Source organism: Ctenopharyngodon idella, chromosome 15 (genome assembly GCF_019924925.1).
Source record: "Ctenopharyngodon idella isolate HZGC_01 chromosome 15, HZGC01, whole genome shotgun sequence".
Taxonomy (NCBI): domain Eukaryota; kingdom Metazoa; phylum Chordata; class Actinopteri; order Cypriniformes; family Xenocyprididae; genus Ctenopharyngodon; species Ctenopharyngodon idella.
In genome coordinates this window covers 26,609,071-26,624,305 of record NC_067234.1, presented here as the reverse complement: position 1 = coordinate 26,624,305, position 15,235 = coordinate 26,609,071, and the positions used below count along the sequence as shown (strand labels likewise).

The window sequence follows — 15,235 nt, the reverse complement described above, 5'->3', positions numbered from 1 at the left end:
GAGATGGTGCCGGAGTCTGGACTGACCTGGATCCCAGACCTCTATTCGATTTATCAGAGTCTGATGGTTATTCAGAATCACGTCTACAAATCACAGAATCATGTACTGGCTTCAAAGGGGACCTGTGTCCTACAGGTACACCATTCACACTGATCTATTTGTTAATAAAATGCGTCTTTAACACTGCATTAAAAGGATTGTTCAGCCAAAAATAAAAACATCGCTATTTCAAAGTATATCAGGACCGAATTTGACAGCTAAAGCTAAATTAATCTTTTCTACAGGGTCTTATTGCCCAGTGGGTTCGTCTCTTCCCCAGCCCTCTGATTCAGGCTCTTATTGTAATCAGACTGGCCTGCACGCTCCTGTAGGCCTCTGTTTTGCTGGATTCTTCTGCCCCACAGGCTCCTCAAATCCCAGTGATGTGCTTTGTCCTCCTGGACACTACTGTTCCCGAGGCACACCACTACCCCTGCCCTGTCCACAAGGCACAATGAGGAGTAAGTAAACTATTTAATTCTTAGGGCTGCAATGACAAATCAATAATAATTGTCAAGTTAAAATAATCAACAAGGAATTTAATTATTGATTATTTGGGTTTGCACGTTATTTTGTACTAAAACCTTGTTTTAATTTGTTTGTAAATTAAATGTAAATTTGTAAATTGTACATTTGTCCCCTAAAAGGACATGGTGGTGGAAAAAATTTGGGATGGGAGGAAAAAATATTTTTCAAAGCTTTTGCGTTCTCTCACAAAACATTTGCGCTCCCTCGCAAAACGTTTTTTCTCTCACAAAGATATTTTCGTTCCTTCACAAAACTCTTGCGTTCTCTCTCAAAGACATTTGCGTGCGCTCACAAACTTTTGCATTCTCTCTCAAAACCAGGGAACCAAAAACTAACATTCTGGGAACATTAGAATAACGTTCTCGGAACGTTAGATTAATGTTAGAATAACGTTATACAAACCAAAAACTAACGTTCTGGGAATGTTAGTTTTTGGTTTGTATAACGTTATTCTAACATTAATTCTAACGTTATTCTAACATTAATTCTAACGTTAATCTAACATTCCCAGAACGTTAGTTTTTGGTTTGTATAACGTTATTTTAATGTTCCCAGAATGTTAGTTTTTGGTTTGTATAACGTTATTCTAACATTAATTCTAATGTTAATCTAACGTTCCCAGAACGTTAGTTTTTGGTTTGTATAATGTTATTGTAACGTTAATCTAACGTTCCCAGAATGTTAGTTTTTGGTTTGTATAACGTTATTCTAACATTAATCTAATGTTCCAAGAACGTTATTCTAACATTACTCTAACATTCCCAAAACGTTAGTTTTTGGTTTGTATAACGTTATTCTAAAGTTAATCTAATGTTCTCACAATGTTATTCTAACATTAATCTAACGTTCCCAGAACGTTAGTTTTTGGTTCCCAGAACATTATTCTAACGTTAACCTAACATTCCCAAAATGTTAGTTTTTGGTTTGTATAACGTTATTCTAAAGTTAATCTAATGTTCCTATAACGTTATTCTAACGTTATTCTAATGTTATTCTAACGTTAATCTAACATTCCCAAAACCTTAGTTTTTGGTTTGTATAACGTTATTCTAACGTTAATCTAACATTCCCAGAACGTTAGTTTTTGGTTTGTATAACGTTATTCTAACATTAATCTAATGTTCCCAAAGCGTTAGTTTTTGGTTTGTATAACGTTATTCTAACGTTAATCTAAGGTTCCCAGAACGTTATTCTAACATTAATCTAACGTTCCCAGAACGTTAGTTTTTGGTTCCCCAAACATTCTAACATTAATCTAACATTCCCAAAATGTTAGTTTTTGGTTTGTATTACGTTATTCTAACGTTCCAAGAACGTTAATCTAACGTTCCCAAAACGTTAGTTTTTGGTTTGTATAACGTTATTCTAAAGTTAATCTAACATTCTCATAACGTTATTCTAACGTTAATCTAATGTTCCCAAAACGTTAGTTTTTGGTTCCCAGAACATTCTAACATTAATCTAATGCTCCCAGAACGTTAGTTTTTGGTTCCCCCAAACATTCTAACATTAATCTAACATTCCCAAAATGTTAGTTTTTGGTTTGTATTACGTTATTCTAACGTTCCAAGAACGTTAATCTAACGTTCCCAGAACGTTAGTTTTTGGTTTGTATAACGTTATTCTAAAGTTAATCTAACTTTCTCATAACGTTATTCTAACGTTAATCTAACGTTCCCAAAACGTTAGTGTTTGGTTCCCAGAACATTCTAACATTAATCTAACGCTCCCAGAACGTTAGTTTTTGGTTCCCAGAACATTATTCTAACGTTAACCTAACATTCCCAAAACGTTAGTTTTTGGTTTGTATTACGTTATTCTAACGTTCCAAGAACGTTAATCTAACGTTCCCGAAACGTTAGTTTGTGGTTTGTATAACGCTATTCTAAAGTTAATCTAATGTTCTCATAACGTTATTCTAACGTTAATCTAACATTCCCAGAATGTTAGTTTTGGGTTCCCAGAACATTATTCTAACGTTAATCTAACGTTCCCAAAACGTTAGTTTTTGGTTTGCATAATGTTATTCTAACGTTAATCTAACGTTAGTTTTTGGTTTGTATAACGCTATTCTAAAGTTAATCTAATGTTCTCATAACGTTATTCTAACGTTAATTTAACGTTCCCAAAATGTTAGTTTTTGGTTTGTATAATGTTATTCTAACGTTCCCAGAAGGATATTTTGTTAAAGGGATAGTTCACCCAAAAATGAAAATTTGATGTTTATATGCTTACCCCCAGGGCATCCCAGATGTAGGTGACTTTGTTTCTTCAGTAGAACACAAATGATGATTTTTAAGTCCAACCGTTGCAGTCTGTCAGTCTTATAATGCATGTCACCGAACAGCATTTATATGCTTTTTTACCTCTAATACACCACTATGTCCAACTGCCTTGCGCACAGCATCCTGTGCATGAGGTGTGTATGTGCTCTGGCGTAGTTTAAAGGATTAGTCCACTTTCAAATAAAATTTTCCTGATAATTTACTCACACCCATGTCATCCAAGATGTTTATGTCTTTCTTTCTTCGGTCGAAAAGAAATTAAGGTTTTTGATGAAAACATTCTAGGATTGTAGTGGACTTCAGTGTTCTCTCCAAACGGTTGAAGGTCAAAATTACAGTTTCAGTGCAGCTTCAAAGGGCTTTAAACGATACCAGACGAGGAATAATGGTCTTCTCTAGCGAAACGATTGGTCATTTTATAAAAAAATACAAATACAAACACAAATGAATGCATTGCACGTGCTTCCGCTTTTCGTATTCTTCAAAAAGCTTACGCTGTATGTCCTACGCCTTCCCTATTCAACTTACGGAACGAACGTGGCGCCAGTTCCATTTTTTCCGTAAGTGAAATAGGGAAGGTGTAAGACATACAGCGTAAGCTTTTTGAAGAATACGAAAGTGCGGTCTAGCGGAAGCACTTGCAAGGCGATCATTTGTTTATATAAAGCATATACATTTTTTTTTTTTTTTTTGAAAATGACAGATCGTTTCGCTAGATAAGACCCTTATTTCTCGTCTGTTATCGTTTTCTGGTTTGAACTCTTCTGGAAGCTTTAATGTTTCATTGTTTAATACTCATCAGGCTCTGCTGGAGCATCCGGTGCAGAAGATTGCCTCGAATGTCCACCGGGATATTTCTGTGAGCAAAGAGGCCTAACTGAGCCCTCTGGTCTGTGCTCTGAGGGCTATTACTGCCCTGGAGGACAGAACACATCCAGACCACCAGAGTATGTGTGTGGTGCAGGCCACTTCTGTGAAAGGGTAAGTGGAAAACACTATATGCGCATTTGTATTGATTTATTTGTTTATACAAAATACAGGGACACACATTTTTTATTTATATTATTAAAATATAATGTTTTGCTTTTTGCTCAATTGAATATGCACATTTGAACAACTTTAAACATATTTATTTATAACCTTGATGACACCAGAATACAGAGACAAGCTTTTTTATTTATATTATTAAAATATTTTGTTTTGCTTTTTGTTCACTCCTTAGGTCTTGTTTAACATGAAAAATTAAATGGATAATAAAAAAGTATATACCTTTAAAAGTCAAAGAAGCTATATTCTAGACATGGTGGACATACTCAAATATATATTTAATTTTTTTTATTATTTATTTATTTATTTTACAATTTTTACAATATAACATTATAAAATCTACCCATATCATTATTTAATTAAATGTTAGGTTAGATAATTATGCCTTATATATGTGATTTTATAAGTATTTTTTATGACTAAAATGTTACATTTTCAGAATGACCCAAAAATTAAAAACTCTGTAAAAGTGTAAAAAAAACAACAACAAAAGCCAGTTTAACAAAAGAGTGAAATGGCATGAATTTAGTAAAATGACTTGTTAATTTAAATCCTGATGTTTATTTTTAATGAATTTAAGTTTGTTAAAATGACAGTGTGACCTTTACAAAATATTCTCACGTTGTTGTCGCTCTAACAGGGCAGCATCATGGAGAGGCCATGTTTCCCAGGTAGCTTTCAGCCCAGTCTAGGCCAGCACAGATGTGAACTGTGCCCTATCCGCTTTTTCTGCCCTGAGAACGGTACACATAAAATTTCAGTAAATTAACAGATGTAATATATCCGTTCTTTATGCCTTTGCTTAATAATGTGTTTCTTGTACTAGGTATGACACACCCATTCCCATGTCAGCCTGGATTTTATTGTCCAACTGGGGCATCCAGTCAACATCCATGTCCTCCAGGGAGTTATGGGAACCGCTCTGGATTGGCTGAATCTTCTGAATGCTCTCAGTGTGACCCTGGGACCTATTGTATAGGGTCAGGTATGACGCATGAACAATGATTATTTTCCCCAGAGAGAACATGCTAATCCTACTCTGGTCTGATATGTGGAGCTGATATTTGTTTGTTTGTCCAGGAAGTGTGTCACCAACTGGCCCTTGCAGTGCTGGATTCTTGTGCTTTGGAGGAGCCATCACTCCTTCCCCAAATGATAATGAGACAGGAATACCATGTCCACCTGGATCTTATTGTCCAGCTGGAAGTTTTGCTGGAATACCTTGTCCCAAGGGCACATTTAGGTACCAAAATTTTATATATAAAAAAGTTATATATATATATATATATATATATATATATATATATGTATATGTTATATATTTTTATATTACAAAATATAATTTTAAATAAATTTTAAAAATCTTATTCTATTAAAAAAAAATAAAAAAATAATAATAATAAAGTAATTGTTTTACAGCAATCTGCATCAACTATCCAACATAAGTCAGTGCCAAAACTGTACACCAGGGTTTTATTGCTCAGAACCAAGCTTGACTGCAGTCAGTGGACCCTGCTTGTCAGGTTTGAATACAAACATCTACAGCAGACAGTTTTTAGGCCTTCACAGGTCTTCTTGCAGATTCTTATTAATATGACATGTTGTATTCTCACAGGGTTTTACTGCAGTGAGGGATCTCTGACTGCAGCTCCTCTGTCAGCCGTTTATGGCGATATTTGTCCTCCAGGTCACTATTGTGAGATTGGTAGCACTGTGCCAACTCCCTGTCCAGTGGGAAGCCAGCGCTCTGATAGTGGGGGAAAGGGCACAGATGATTGCATGCCTTGCCCTGGAGGTACTGTAATACTCTATTTTGAAGATATACTGTCTGCTCTGTGACCTCAATTGTAATGCTCCATTCACTTTGTAGGGCTCCATTTCAGCGTAGTTACTACCCTTTTTAGAAGAGGTCAAATACAAAAGTTTGTTCTCATTATATGTTGTTGTTTGACCGCAGGTCAGTTTCAGGATCAGAGGGGTCAGAGCGAGTGTAAACCCTGTCCTCCTGGTTTCCACTGCATCAACCTCACAAGCGGCTCTACGGGGGTCAGCACTCCTTTGGTCTGTCCTGAAGGCTTTTACTGCCCAAATGAGACTCAGCCTGGAAACCCAGTTCCATGTCCCAAAGGCACATACAGTGATTCTCTAGGCCTCATTTCAGCAGGTGATTTATTCTCTAAAGTAACTGAGAAACATGATTACATGCATTTTTCCACTTTTATCATGCTTGTTTTATATATTTATTTTGTATAATTGCAGAGCAGTGCCTGGTGTGCCCTATGGGCTATTTCTGCGGTTCAGATGGTCTCTCCGAGCCCTCAGGGCCCTGTGCCCCTGGATTCCTCTGTTTTGCGCAAGCGACAGTTCCCAACCCCACTGACAACAGCACTGGCACTATGTGTCCACCTGGGGCATACTGCCTTCTGGGAATAAGAGCAGGTTTTTATTAATATTTTGATTTTATTTATGTTTTTCAGTTTCCATTTTAGTTTAAGTTTTAGTAACTTTATGTGCTTTTGTATTTTTTTTTATTAGGTTTTGTTGTTTATAAATATTTCTGTTTATCTTTTCTATATATTTATTCAGATCTCAAAGCAACATTTAATTTGTAAGTTTTTATTGTAATATTTATATTTTATTTTATTGTTTTAGCTTAATTTAAATGAACAAAAATTATTTTAAACTGTTTTAGTTTTAGTTAACAATAACAACACTGCTGTGGAGGAGCTGTTCAACTAAGGGTTTTCAATCTTTACAGACCCAGAGTTGCCCAGACTGTCTTTATATATTTTTTGCTAATATTTTATAATAACTTTAAAAAACATTAATTTTATTACATTATTACATTATATAATCAGATCATTAGTTCATAAATCATCATGGAATTATAATTGGTCTCAAAGACAAAAATGAACTACATTTCTTTTTCTCACATTTTTAATCATCACATAAAGGGTGTGTGGATATTTTTTATCTTTTTCTTTGCACCCTGATCTGGTCAAGTTCAGTGATTCTATTATTTAATTCAAACATTTTTAAATAAAATTATTTGCTTCTTTAATTGTTTGTGGAATAAGGTAGTTTCACAGAACCCTGATTGAAAACCATAACAATACTGTTGAATCACTGATGTTATGGCACAATTTGGAGTTGTATGATGCAACCATGAGTCATATGTTATTATTGTCTAATTGTATTGTACCTTGTAGGTGAATGTTCTGCAGGCTACTTCTGTGACTGGGGTTCCAGCAGTCCGGAGCAGAGTCTCTGTCCTGCCGGTTTCTATTGCCCCGCAGGCACACAAAAGCCCCTGGCCTGCATTGCAGGCACTTTCAGCTTCGTCATGGGCAACAGCCACAGGGAAAACTGCGAGCCGTGTCCATTAGGCTACTACTGTCAGGGTGCGTTATTATTTCTATCTACAAGAGAATTCGTTTAAAACCATCTCTGTGCTCTTATAAATCTATTACAATAGATCCTATTGCATTACAATGCAGGGGAAGCAGTATCGGAGCCTCTTCCATGTCCACCGGGACATTTCTGCCCCATGGGCACATCACAGGGCACTCAGTTCCCCTGCCCTCCAGGAACAGTGCAGCCACAGTCTGGGACATCCAGTTTGGAGGATTGTCTACCGTGTCCTGCAGGTCAGACTGAAAATATATGAAAATAACAAGATTTTCAAAATATTAAAAATTGTTTTCTTTCCTTTTGAACGGTAGTCTAGAATATGTGGGGAAAAGGATCTAATCCATGTAATCTGTCTATCTAGGCATGTTTTGTGCTCGGCATGGTCTTTCAGAGCCTACAGGGTTCTGCCAGGATGGATATCACTGCCCTTCGGGTGCCACAAGCCCTAATGGCACTGGAAACATGGTATATATCATCAGTTCTGTCTCTTAATAGAGACACTGTGTGTGTTCACAAAGAGTTAAACTCATTTATAATGTGTGATTTGCAGATTGAATCTACAGGCAACAACATGTGCCCGCCTGGCCATTACTGCCCAACTGGTATCAGCTCTCCTCTCCCCTGCCCCGCCGGAACATTCTCCAGTTCCCCAGGGTTGAGTGGGGCAGAGCAGTGCCAGCCGTGTCCTCCTGGGTACTTCTGTGAGCAGACTGCTATGATCCATCCATCAGAAGCAACTCTCTGTGATGCTGGGTAATTATATCTTTGCATTTCAGGAGCTAAACACAGTCATCTGACAACTGTACACCCACACCCACTTGAGCTGAGCCAACCGGGTGCACTCATGCATTGCTAATGGATCTTAGTGGCATGATTTCAGATGTTAAAGATTTATTGTCCATTACTGAGATGTGCTGTAACTATTATCAATATTTTCTGTTACTGAAATGTTACGTAAAGTGCAAATGAGTGAGAAAATGGCTTTGAAATGATAACTTATTAAAATGACTATGTGGATCCAGTTTCTATCCAGTTGTGGTCGGTAATGAAAACAGATACAGTGGAGTGGCAGTGAAGTGCTTTTGCAATTGGCTCGTTTCTATCAGTAGAGGAGGATTATACATTGGGCATCCAAATCTTGGCATATGGTTATAAAATAATGATTTTCTTTTGAAATTGTAGCCTTATTTGTTCCCTCACAGATATGTGTGTATGAACGGCAGTCGTAGTGCTCGACCAGTAGATGGACTACAGGGTTATATTTGTCCGAGCGGACACAGTTGCCCCATTGGAGCTCCATTGGAAGTGCCATGTGAGCCTGGCACATACAGCAGCGCTCCTGGCGCCGCCCACTGTCTCTCATGCCCAGCTGGCACTATGTGTCCTTCCCCTGGCACACAGGAGCCTTCCCCATGTCCCATGGGTGAGTCCAGCCCAGTGCTGAAATTATTATGGTGGATCATGAGTAATTAATTATGTTTTTCCATTCTGCTACAAATCAAAATCAGACACTACTGTTCAAAAGTTTGTGGTTGGTAAGATTTTTAAATGTTTTTGGGGAAAAAAGTATCTTATGTACACCAGGGATGCATTTATTTGAACAAAAATACAGTAAAAACTATAATATTGTACAATATTCTTACAATTTACAAATAATACTTTCATATATTATATATATCTTATATATATATATTTATATATATATATATATATATATATATATATATATATAATTTATAAATTGTAAGAATTTCAATATTTTAATATATGTATTAAAATTCTTACAATTTATAAATTATATTTTTATATATTATATATATTTTATATATGATATATATTATTCATATTTTAATATATTTTAAAATGTAATTTATTTCTGTGATGGCAAAGCTGAATTTTCAGCATCATTACTCCAGTCTTCAGTGTCACATGATACTTCAGAAATCATTCTAATATGCTGATTTGGTATAATATTTTTGGTGGAAATCTTTTGTAACATTTATTTGTTATTTTTGATCAATTTAATACATCCTTACTGAATGAAAGTATTAATTTCTTAAAAAAATAACCCCTTTTGAAAGGTAGTGTACAGTATGCTATTATGTTTGCTCACAATCTGCTGTCTTTTCTGTGTTGCATCAGGTCATTTTTGCCCTGTTGGCACTGCTGCAGCTGTACCCTGCCCTGTGGGCACACTGGGACAGGTTACAAGGGCTCAATCTGAGGCTGCCTGTGTGCCCTGCCCCACAGGCCTGTACTGCAGTTCACCTGGAACATCACAACCACAGGGTCTGATATCATATGACCACACTCTGGTTTTGGTCAGTGACTGTATCATATGTACTAATTGTTGTTTTGTTTGTAGGCCAGTGCCAGCAGGGTTATTTCTGCCAAGGAGGGTCTCCAAATCCTGCACCTCTGAATATGACTGGCTACCTCCGGAATGGCCCCTGCCCACAGGGTCACTTTTGCCCTTCTGGAACCCTAATGCCTCTGCCCTGCCCAGCAGGCAGCATTCGTAACCTCACCGGTGTGTGCAGACCGACACATTTATTTTAATAAAATCTATAAAACATTTAAAGCCCCTGAGTTCACAGGGCAGTTATTATACGCATACAAAAACCACTAGAGGAGCAGCATTTAGATGCATATGAATAATTTAACAGGGTGAGCGCAGTAGAGTATCAAAATAAATGAGCTATCAAAAACAATAGTCTGTGTAGCAATAGTGCACAAATAATATTGCAAATTCAACTTTAGTTGTTCTTATAAATGTACTCTAGCAATATACTTTTCAAATTATTCACATCCATCTAAATGTTGCCCTTCCCATATTCTCTGGAACTTTTTGCACATTAATATTTTATTTACTAATATACAGTGATTTGTGTTTATAGTATAACCATTTATTGACCTGCTCACAGGGGGTTACTCCATAGAAAGCTGTCTTCCTTGCCCAGCAGGGCATTATTGTGCCAGCGAGGGCCTAAATGCTCCAACTGGGCCCTGTGCTGCTGGCTTTTACTGTCCCGTAGACTTCTCCTCCACCACCCCACATGCCTTCCTTTGCCCCAAGGTCAGTTCGGCCTCCTTCACACCCTTCTGTCTCTTTTTAATCTGAGCCTAGCAGCCTCACTGACAGGTTTTGCTCTCTCAGGGTCATTACTGTCCCTTGGGTTCACCCCTGGCCTTGCCCTGCCCCACGGGACAGTACCAACCGAATCCGGGTTCAGATAACTGCATCCCCTGCCGTCCAGGCTATTACTGCGAGGAGGCAATTATTGGAGACCCCCGGCCTTGCCCGCCACATTCCTACTGCCCTGCAGGTAACCCGTAACCCGTGCTGCTGTAACTCTCTGAGGTGTCATTAATAAATTTACATTATCCGATTCTGATAATATTTGCAGCCACAATGGTTCCTCAGCCCTGTCCCAATGGCACATACACCCCACCTGAGGTCGGGGGCCTGCAGGAAGAGAGAGAGTGTTTGCCATGTCCGCCAGGAAAGTTCTGCAGGTACGTCTACGATCATATATAAGGGTGTTTCTTCACCTATTAGAAAATAAACTTAAAGCACACTTTACACTCTCTCGCTACAGTAGCAGTTTGGGGTCGGTAAGATTTTGAAAAATGTTTTTGAAAAGTCTCTTGTGCTTATCATGAGTCACGACTGCATTTATTCTTTCAAATATACATTAAAAACAGTAATATTTTGAAATATTGATACAATTTAAAATAACAGTTTTTATCTTAATATTGTGGCCAGCAGGACAGGGCCGAGAGTCCTGGGAGCTCCGTTCCCACAGCTCTCGGCCTCGCCCTGCTTGCCACAGATATATTTTAAAATGTATATAAATTTATTCCTGTGATGGCAAAGCTGAATTTTCAGCATCATTACTCCAGTCTTTAGTGTCACATGATCCTTCAGAAATCATTCAAATATGCAGATTTGGAGCTCAAGATTTCTTATTATTATCAATGTTGAAAACAGTTGTACTGCTCAATATGTTTGTGGAAACATTTTTTTGTGAATGTAATGAACATTTGATGAATTTTATGACTTTTTGTGTCCGATTATTCCTCAGGGCTGGACAGGTCAAAGGTCTATGTGCTGCTGGGTTTGTGTGTATCTCTGGCAGTTCAGAGTTCACCCCTCAGGCTGCTTTTCTTCTCAACAGAGACCAGTGTGAGTGGGGAGCACAGTGTGCTGGACCATGTCCCGCTGGTACGTTATTCAGCTTCCTCTAAGCCCTTCTGTGAATCCAGTGAAGAGTCTTAATACATGAATAAAGCGATTAAGGATCTATTTTATATGATTATAAATCTGAGATATTTAATCTCTTCAGAGTGTGTGTTTACTCCTGGTGCTGTTTATTTGTACAGGCTTTTATTGCCCTGAAGGCACTGAGGAACCGTTATCTTGTCCTGCCAACACTCTAAGAGAAACCCATGGAGCAAGTGCTTTACGTGACTGTCTGCTTTGTCCTCCAAGGCACTGGTGTAAAGAGGGTACGTCAATTGCTATATGCTATGTGTAAATATGTCCCATTACCTGACAGATGTCCATATAGTAGTGTATACTTAGTATATACTTATATATAGTTGTTTTACATGTCTTACTACATCCATTGGGATGAAAAGATAAGTATCTATTTGCTTTCTGCCCACTTATAGGTGATCCCATCCCACGCTTGTGTCCACCAGGCTATTACTGTGATGGCATAGCCGATTATGAGTCTGAGGGGCGGCCCGGGCCCAGACAATGTCCCATGTTCACATACAGGCCCACATCTGGGGCAGGTAGCAAGGGAGACTGTCTTGCCTGCCCACCTGGCACTTTTTGTAACTCCACAGGTCCGACATACCATAAATAACATACTATATATAATCATATATTTATGTACACTACCTTTAAAAAGTTTGGGGTCAGTAAGTTTTTCTTTTAAAAGAAATTAATACTTTTATTCAGCAAGAACACATGAAATTGATTAAAAGTGACAGTAAAGACATTTATAATTTCATTTACAGTTACATTATAGATTTCAATTTCAAATTTTAAACTTTCTATTCATTAAAGAATCCAGAAAAAAATGATCATGATTTTCACAAAAATACTACGAAGCACTACTGTTTTGAACACAATAAAAATAAGAAATGTTTTTGAACACCAAATCAGCATATTAGAATGATTTCTGAAAGATCATGTGACACTGAAGACTGGAGAAATGGCTGCTGAAAATTCAGTTTTGCATCACAAGAAAAAATTACATATTAAACTCTATTAAAATAGAAAACAGTTACTTTTAAATGGTAATACTATTTTACAATATTACTATTTTACTGTATTTTTGATCAAATAAATGCAGCCTTGGTGACCATAAGAAACTTACTGATCCCAAACCTTTTATAACATACCATATCTAATCAGATATCCTAGTATAACCACTTCATTTCATGTTCAAAATTATTATCTAGATTATATATTGTTCCTTTCATCAGTAAACTATATTAACTGTTTCCCCAGGGCTCACTGATTTCTTAAGTTTCCTTTGCCCACCGGGTCATTGGTGCAGTGGGACAGGTTTCCCAGTGCCCTGCCCTGCAGGCACAATGAGGGCACAGGCCGGGGCAGCTGCTGTCAGCCAGTGTGAGCTTTGCCCTCCTGGTACCTACTGCCCAGACCCTCGCACCACAGGCCAGCCTAATACAGCAGGCATCCCATGCCGAGCTTCTTACGAATGTCCTGCAGGTAGATGCAATTTCTGCATCATTCATATTTACAAATGCACTAAAAAGTTCATAGAAGGCATATTATAACTATAAAGTTTAACAAAGTGATACATCTTGCAGGCTCAGTGACAGAGATTTTTTGCAGAGCTGGTTCTTACTGTAGACCCCAAACAGGAGAGCCCACACCGTGTCCTGCAGGATACTACTGTCCTGAAGGATCTCACACCTACAGCTCACCACAGCAAGTGTAAGCACCAACCAACAAGGGATGTACAATACATCGGTGCAATATCGGTTATTGGCGATATTAGACATTTTTGATATTGGATATTTAATTGTGATGCTCCTTTCCTCTATTTTTACATTTAGATTGTAATGCTCACTTAAAGTTAATCTTTTAAAGTTACACTAGTAATTTAATAAGACTGTTAAATGTAAACATGATTAAATCAAAATTATCTCTTTTTGCAGGTGTACATTTCCAAATTACTGCCCAGCCAACAGCTCTGCCATGCTGTCCTGTCCGGACGGCTGGATGCCGCTGAACACCAGTGGGCTGAGGAAGTCTCGGGTGAGCAGCTGTGTGCTGTGTGGGGCCGGCACCTATCGGCCTAGTCAGTCCCCTCACCTCCAGTGCCTCCTCTGCCCTCCAGGACATCACTGCCCTCCGGGTCAGCACTGAAGAGCTCTCATATTACAATCAATCAATAGACTAACAATAGCAGCACTGAGCGATTATGTTAACTAATTTAATGATCTGTTTACTAGGCTCACATCATTATAGTGATCAAACCTGTCCAGTAGGATATGTTTGTCCACAAGGCAGCTCTGAGCCTGTTCCCTGCCCGCCTGGCTCATATGGAAACCGCACCAGTGCAGAATCACTTGAGGAATGTCACAAATGCCCACCAGGCACCTTCAATCACTTACATGCCCAGAGAGCCTGTTTCCCCTGTGGGAGTTCGTCCACCTCAGATGCAGGTCAGACTATGTTGTAGGAAACTAAAGGACATTTTCTCAAGCCTTAGGGGACATTCACATAGAATATGTTTTTGCTTTCAAAAACACAAGAAGCAGGGTAGTGGAACAAAACTGAGTTGTATATAAACATTTAAAGTGTTAGTTCACCTAAAACTGAAAATAATGTAATTTATTACTCACCCTCAAGTCAATCTACACCCGTAAGACCTTCGTTCATCTTCAGAACATGTCACTGAACCTCTCAAGATCCAGAAAGGTACTCAAAACATATTTAAAACAGTTCATGTGACTACAGTGGCTCTACCTCAATATTATAAAGTGATGAGAATACTTTTTGTGCACCAAAAAAAAACAAAATAAGGACTTTTCAACAATATCTAGTGATGGCCGATTTCAAAACACTGCTTCGAAGCTTTACGAATCTTTTGTTTCTAAACAAAACTTTGAAGCAGTGTTTTGAAATCACCCATCACTAAATATTGTTGAAAAGTCGTTATTTTGTTTTTCTTGTGCACAAGTAGAACCACTATAGTCACGTGAACTGTTTTAAATATGTACCTTTCTGGATCTTGAGAGGTTCAGTGACATTGCTGGCAATGGAGGCCTCACTGAGCCATCGGATTTCATCAAAAATATCTTAATTTGTGTTCCGAAGATGAACGAAGGTCTTACTGGTGTAGAACGACATGAGGGTGAGTAATAAATGACATTATTTTCATTTTAGGATGAACTAACCCTTTAAATTGCACATAAGACATAATTATGTATCTACTCCAGTTCATTGTTTAAATATAAACATTTAAATGGTGTCTGGAAAAAAAACTTGTTTTCTTGACAGATTTATTTAAAAGTACAGTAAATAATCGAGACAACAGGTTAAGTACAATGTAATGAATATGTAATACTATTTAACAAAAAGCTTCTCTCTAGAGTTCTAGCTGACCAACAAGTTTATGAACAGTGAATGGCTTTTCTGAGGTAAAAATCTTAGGCTTTGTTTCATATCAAAAATATAACAAAGCACAAAGCTTATTTTGATTATTGGATGGTTTGAGCTCTACAAATAATGTTCAGTTAAGTTTTGTTCATGCATTAACTGAAAACAGCATAGACTAAAAGATCTTGGTTCAACAAAATGAAAATCGATTAAAACGAGAAGTCAATATTGTCAAACCAGCCTAAGTACCTCTACAATATCTAAAGATGTGTTTTCT

The 15,235-nt window shown here is 37.6% G+C and overlaps 1 protein-coding gene across 1 annotated transcript in view; it reads left to right on the top strand.

The window, feature by feature from the left end:
* The first annotated feature begins 15 nt into the window (after positions 1–15).
* Positions 16–15,235, top strand: part of si:ch211-286b4.4 (multiple epidermal growth factor-like domains protein 6) — a 30,908-nt gene continuing 15,688 nt past the window's right edge. Inside the window, exons 1-27 of the mRNA XM_051863316.1 lie at positions 16–135; positions 285–500; positions 3,655–3,833; positions 4,540–4,642; positions 4,726–4,884; positions 4,980–5,142; positions 5,319–5,422; positions 5,515–5,694; positions 5,857–6,063; positions 6,159–6,338; positions 7,109–7,300; positions 7,397–7,546; positions 7,672–7,775; positions 7,861–8,063; positions 8,513–8,733; positions 9,453–9,599; positions 9,676–9,840; positions 10,235–10,386; positions 10,468–10,636; positions 10,718–10,826; positions 11,396–11,535; positions 11,694–11,819; positions 11,985–12,164; positions 12,835–13,059; positions 13,161–13,287; positions 13,512–13,711; positions 13,809–14,021. Of these exons, the coding sequence (XP_051719276.1) occupies positions 494–500; positions 3,655–3,833; positions 4,540–4,642; positions 4,726–4,884; positions 4,980–5,142; positions 5,319–5,422; positions 5,515–5,694; positions 5,857–6,063; positions 6,159–6,338; positions 7,109–7,300; positions 7,397–7,546; positions 7,672–7,775; positions 7,861–8,063; positions 8,513–8,733; positions 9,453–9,599; positions 9,676–9,840; positions 10,235–10,386; positions 10,468–10,636; positions 10,718–10,826; positions 11,396–11,535; positions 11,694–11,819; positions 11,985–12,164; positions 12,835–13,059; positions 13,161–13,287; positions 13,512–13,711; positions 13,809–14,021 (4,105 nt within the window). The 5' untranslated portion in view covers positions 16–135; positions 285–493. The remainder of the gene's footprint in view (positions 136–284; positions 501–3,654; positions 3,834–4,539; positions 4,643–4,725; positions 4,885–4,979; positions 5,143–5,318; positions 5,423–5,514; positions 5,695–5,856; positions 6,064–6,158; positions 6,339–7,108; positions 7,301–7,396; positions 7,547–7,671; positions 7,776–7,860; positions 8,064–8,512; positions 8,734–9,452; positions 9,600–9,675; positions 9,841–10,234; positions 10,387–10,467; positions 10,637–10,717; positions 10,827–11,395; positions 11,536–11,693; positions 11,820–11,984; positions 12,165–12,834; positions 13,060–13,160; positions 13,288–13,511; positions 13,712–13,808; positions 14,022–15,235) is intronic.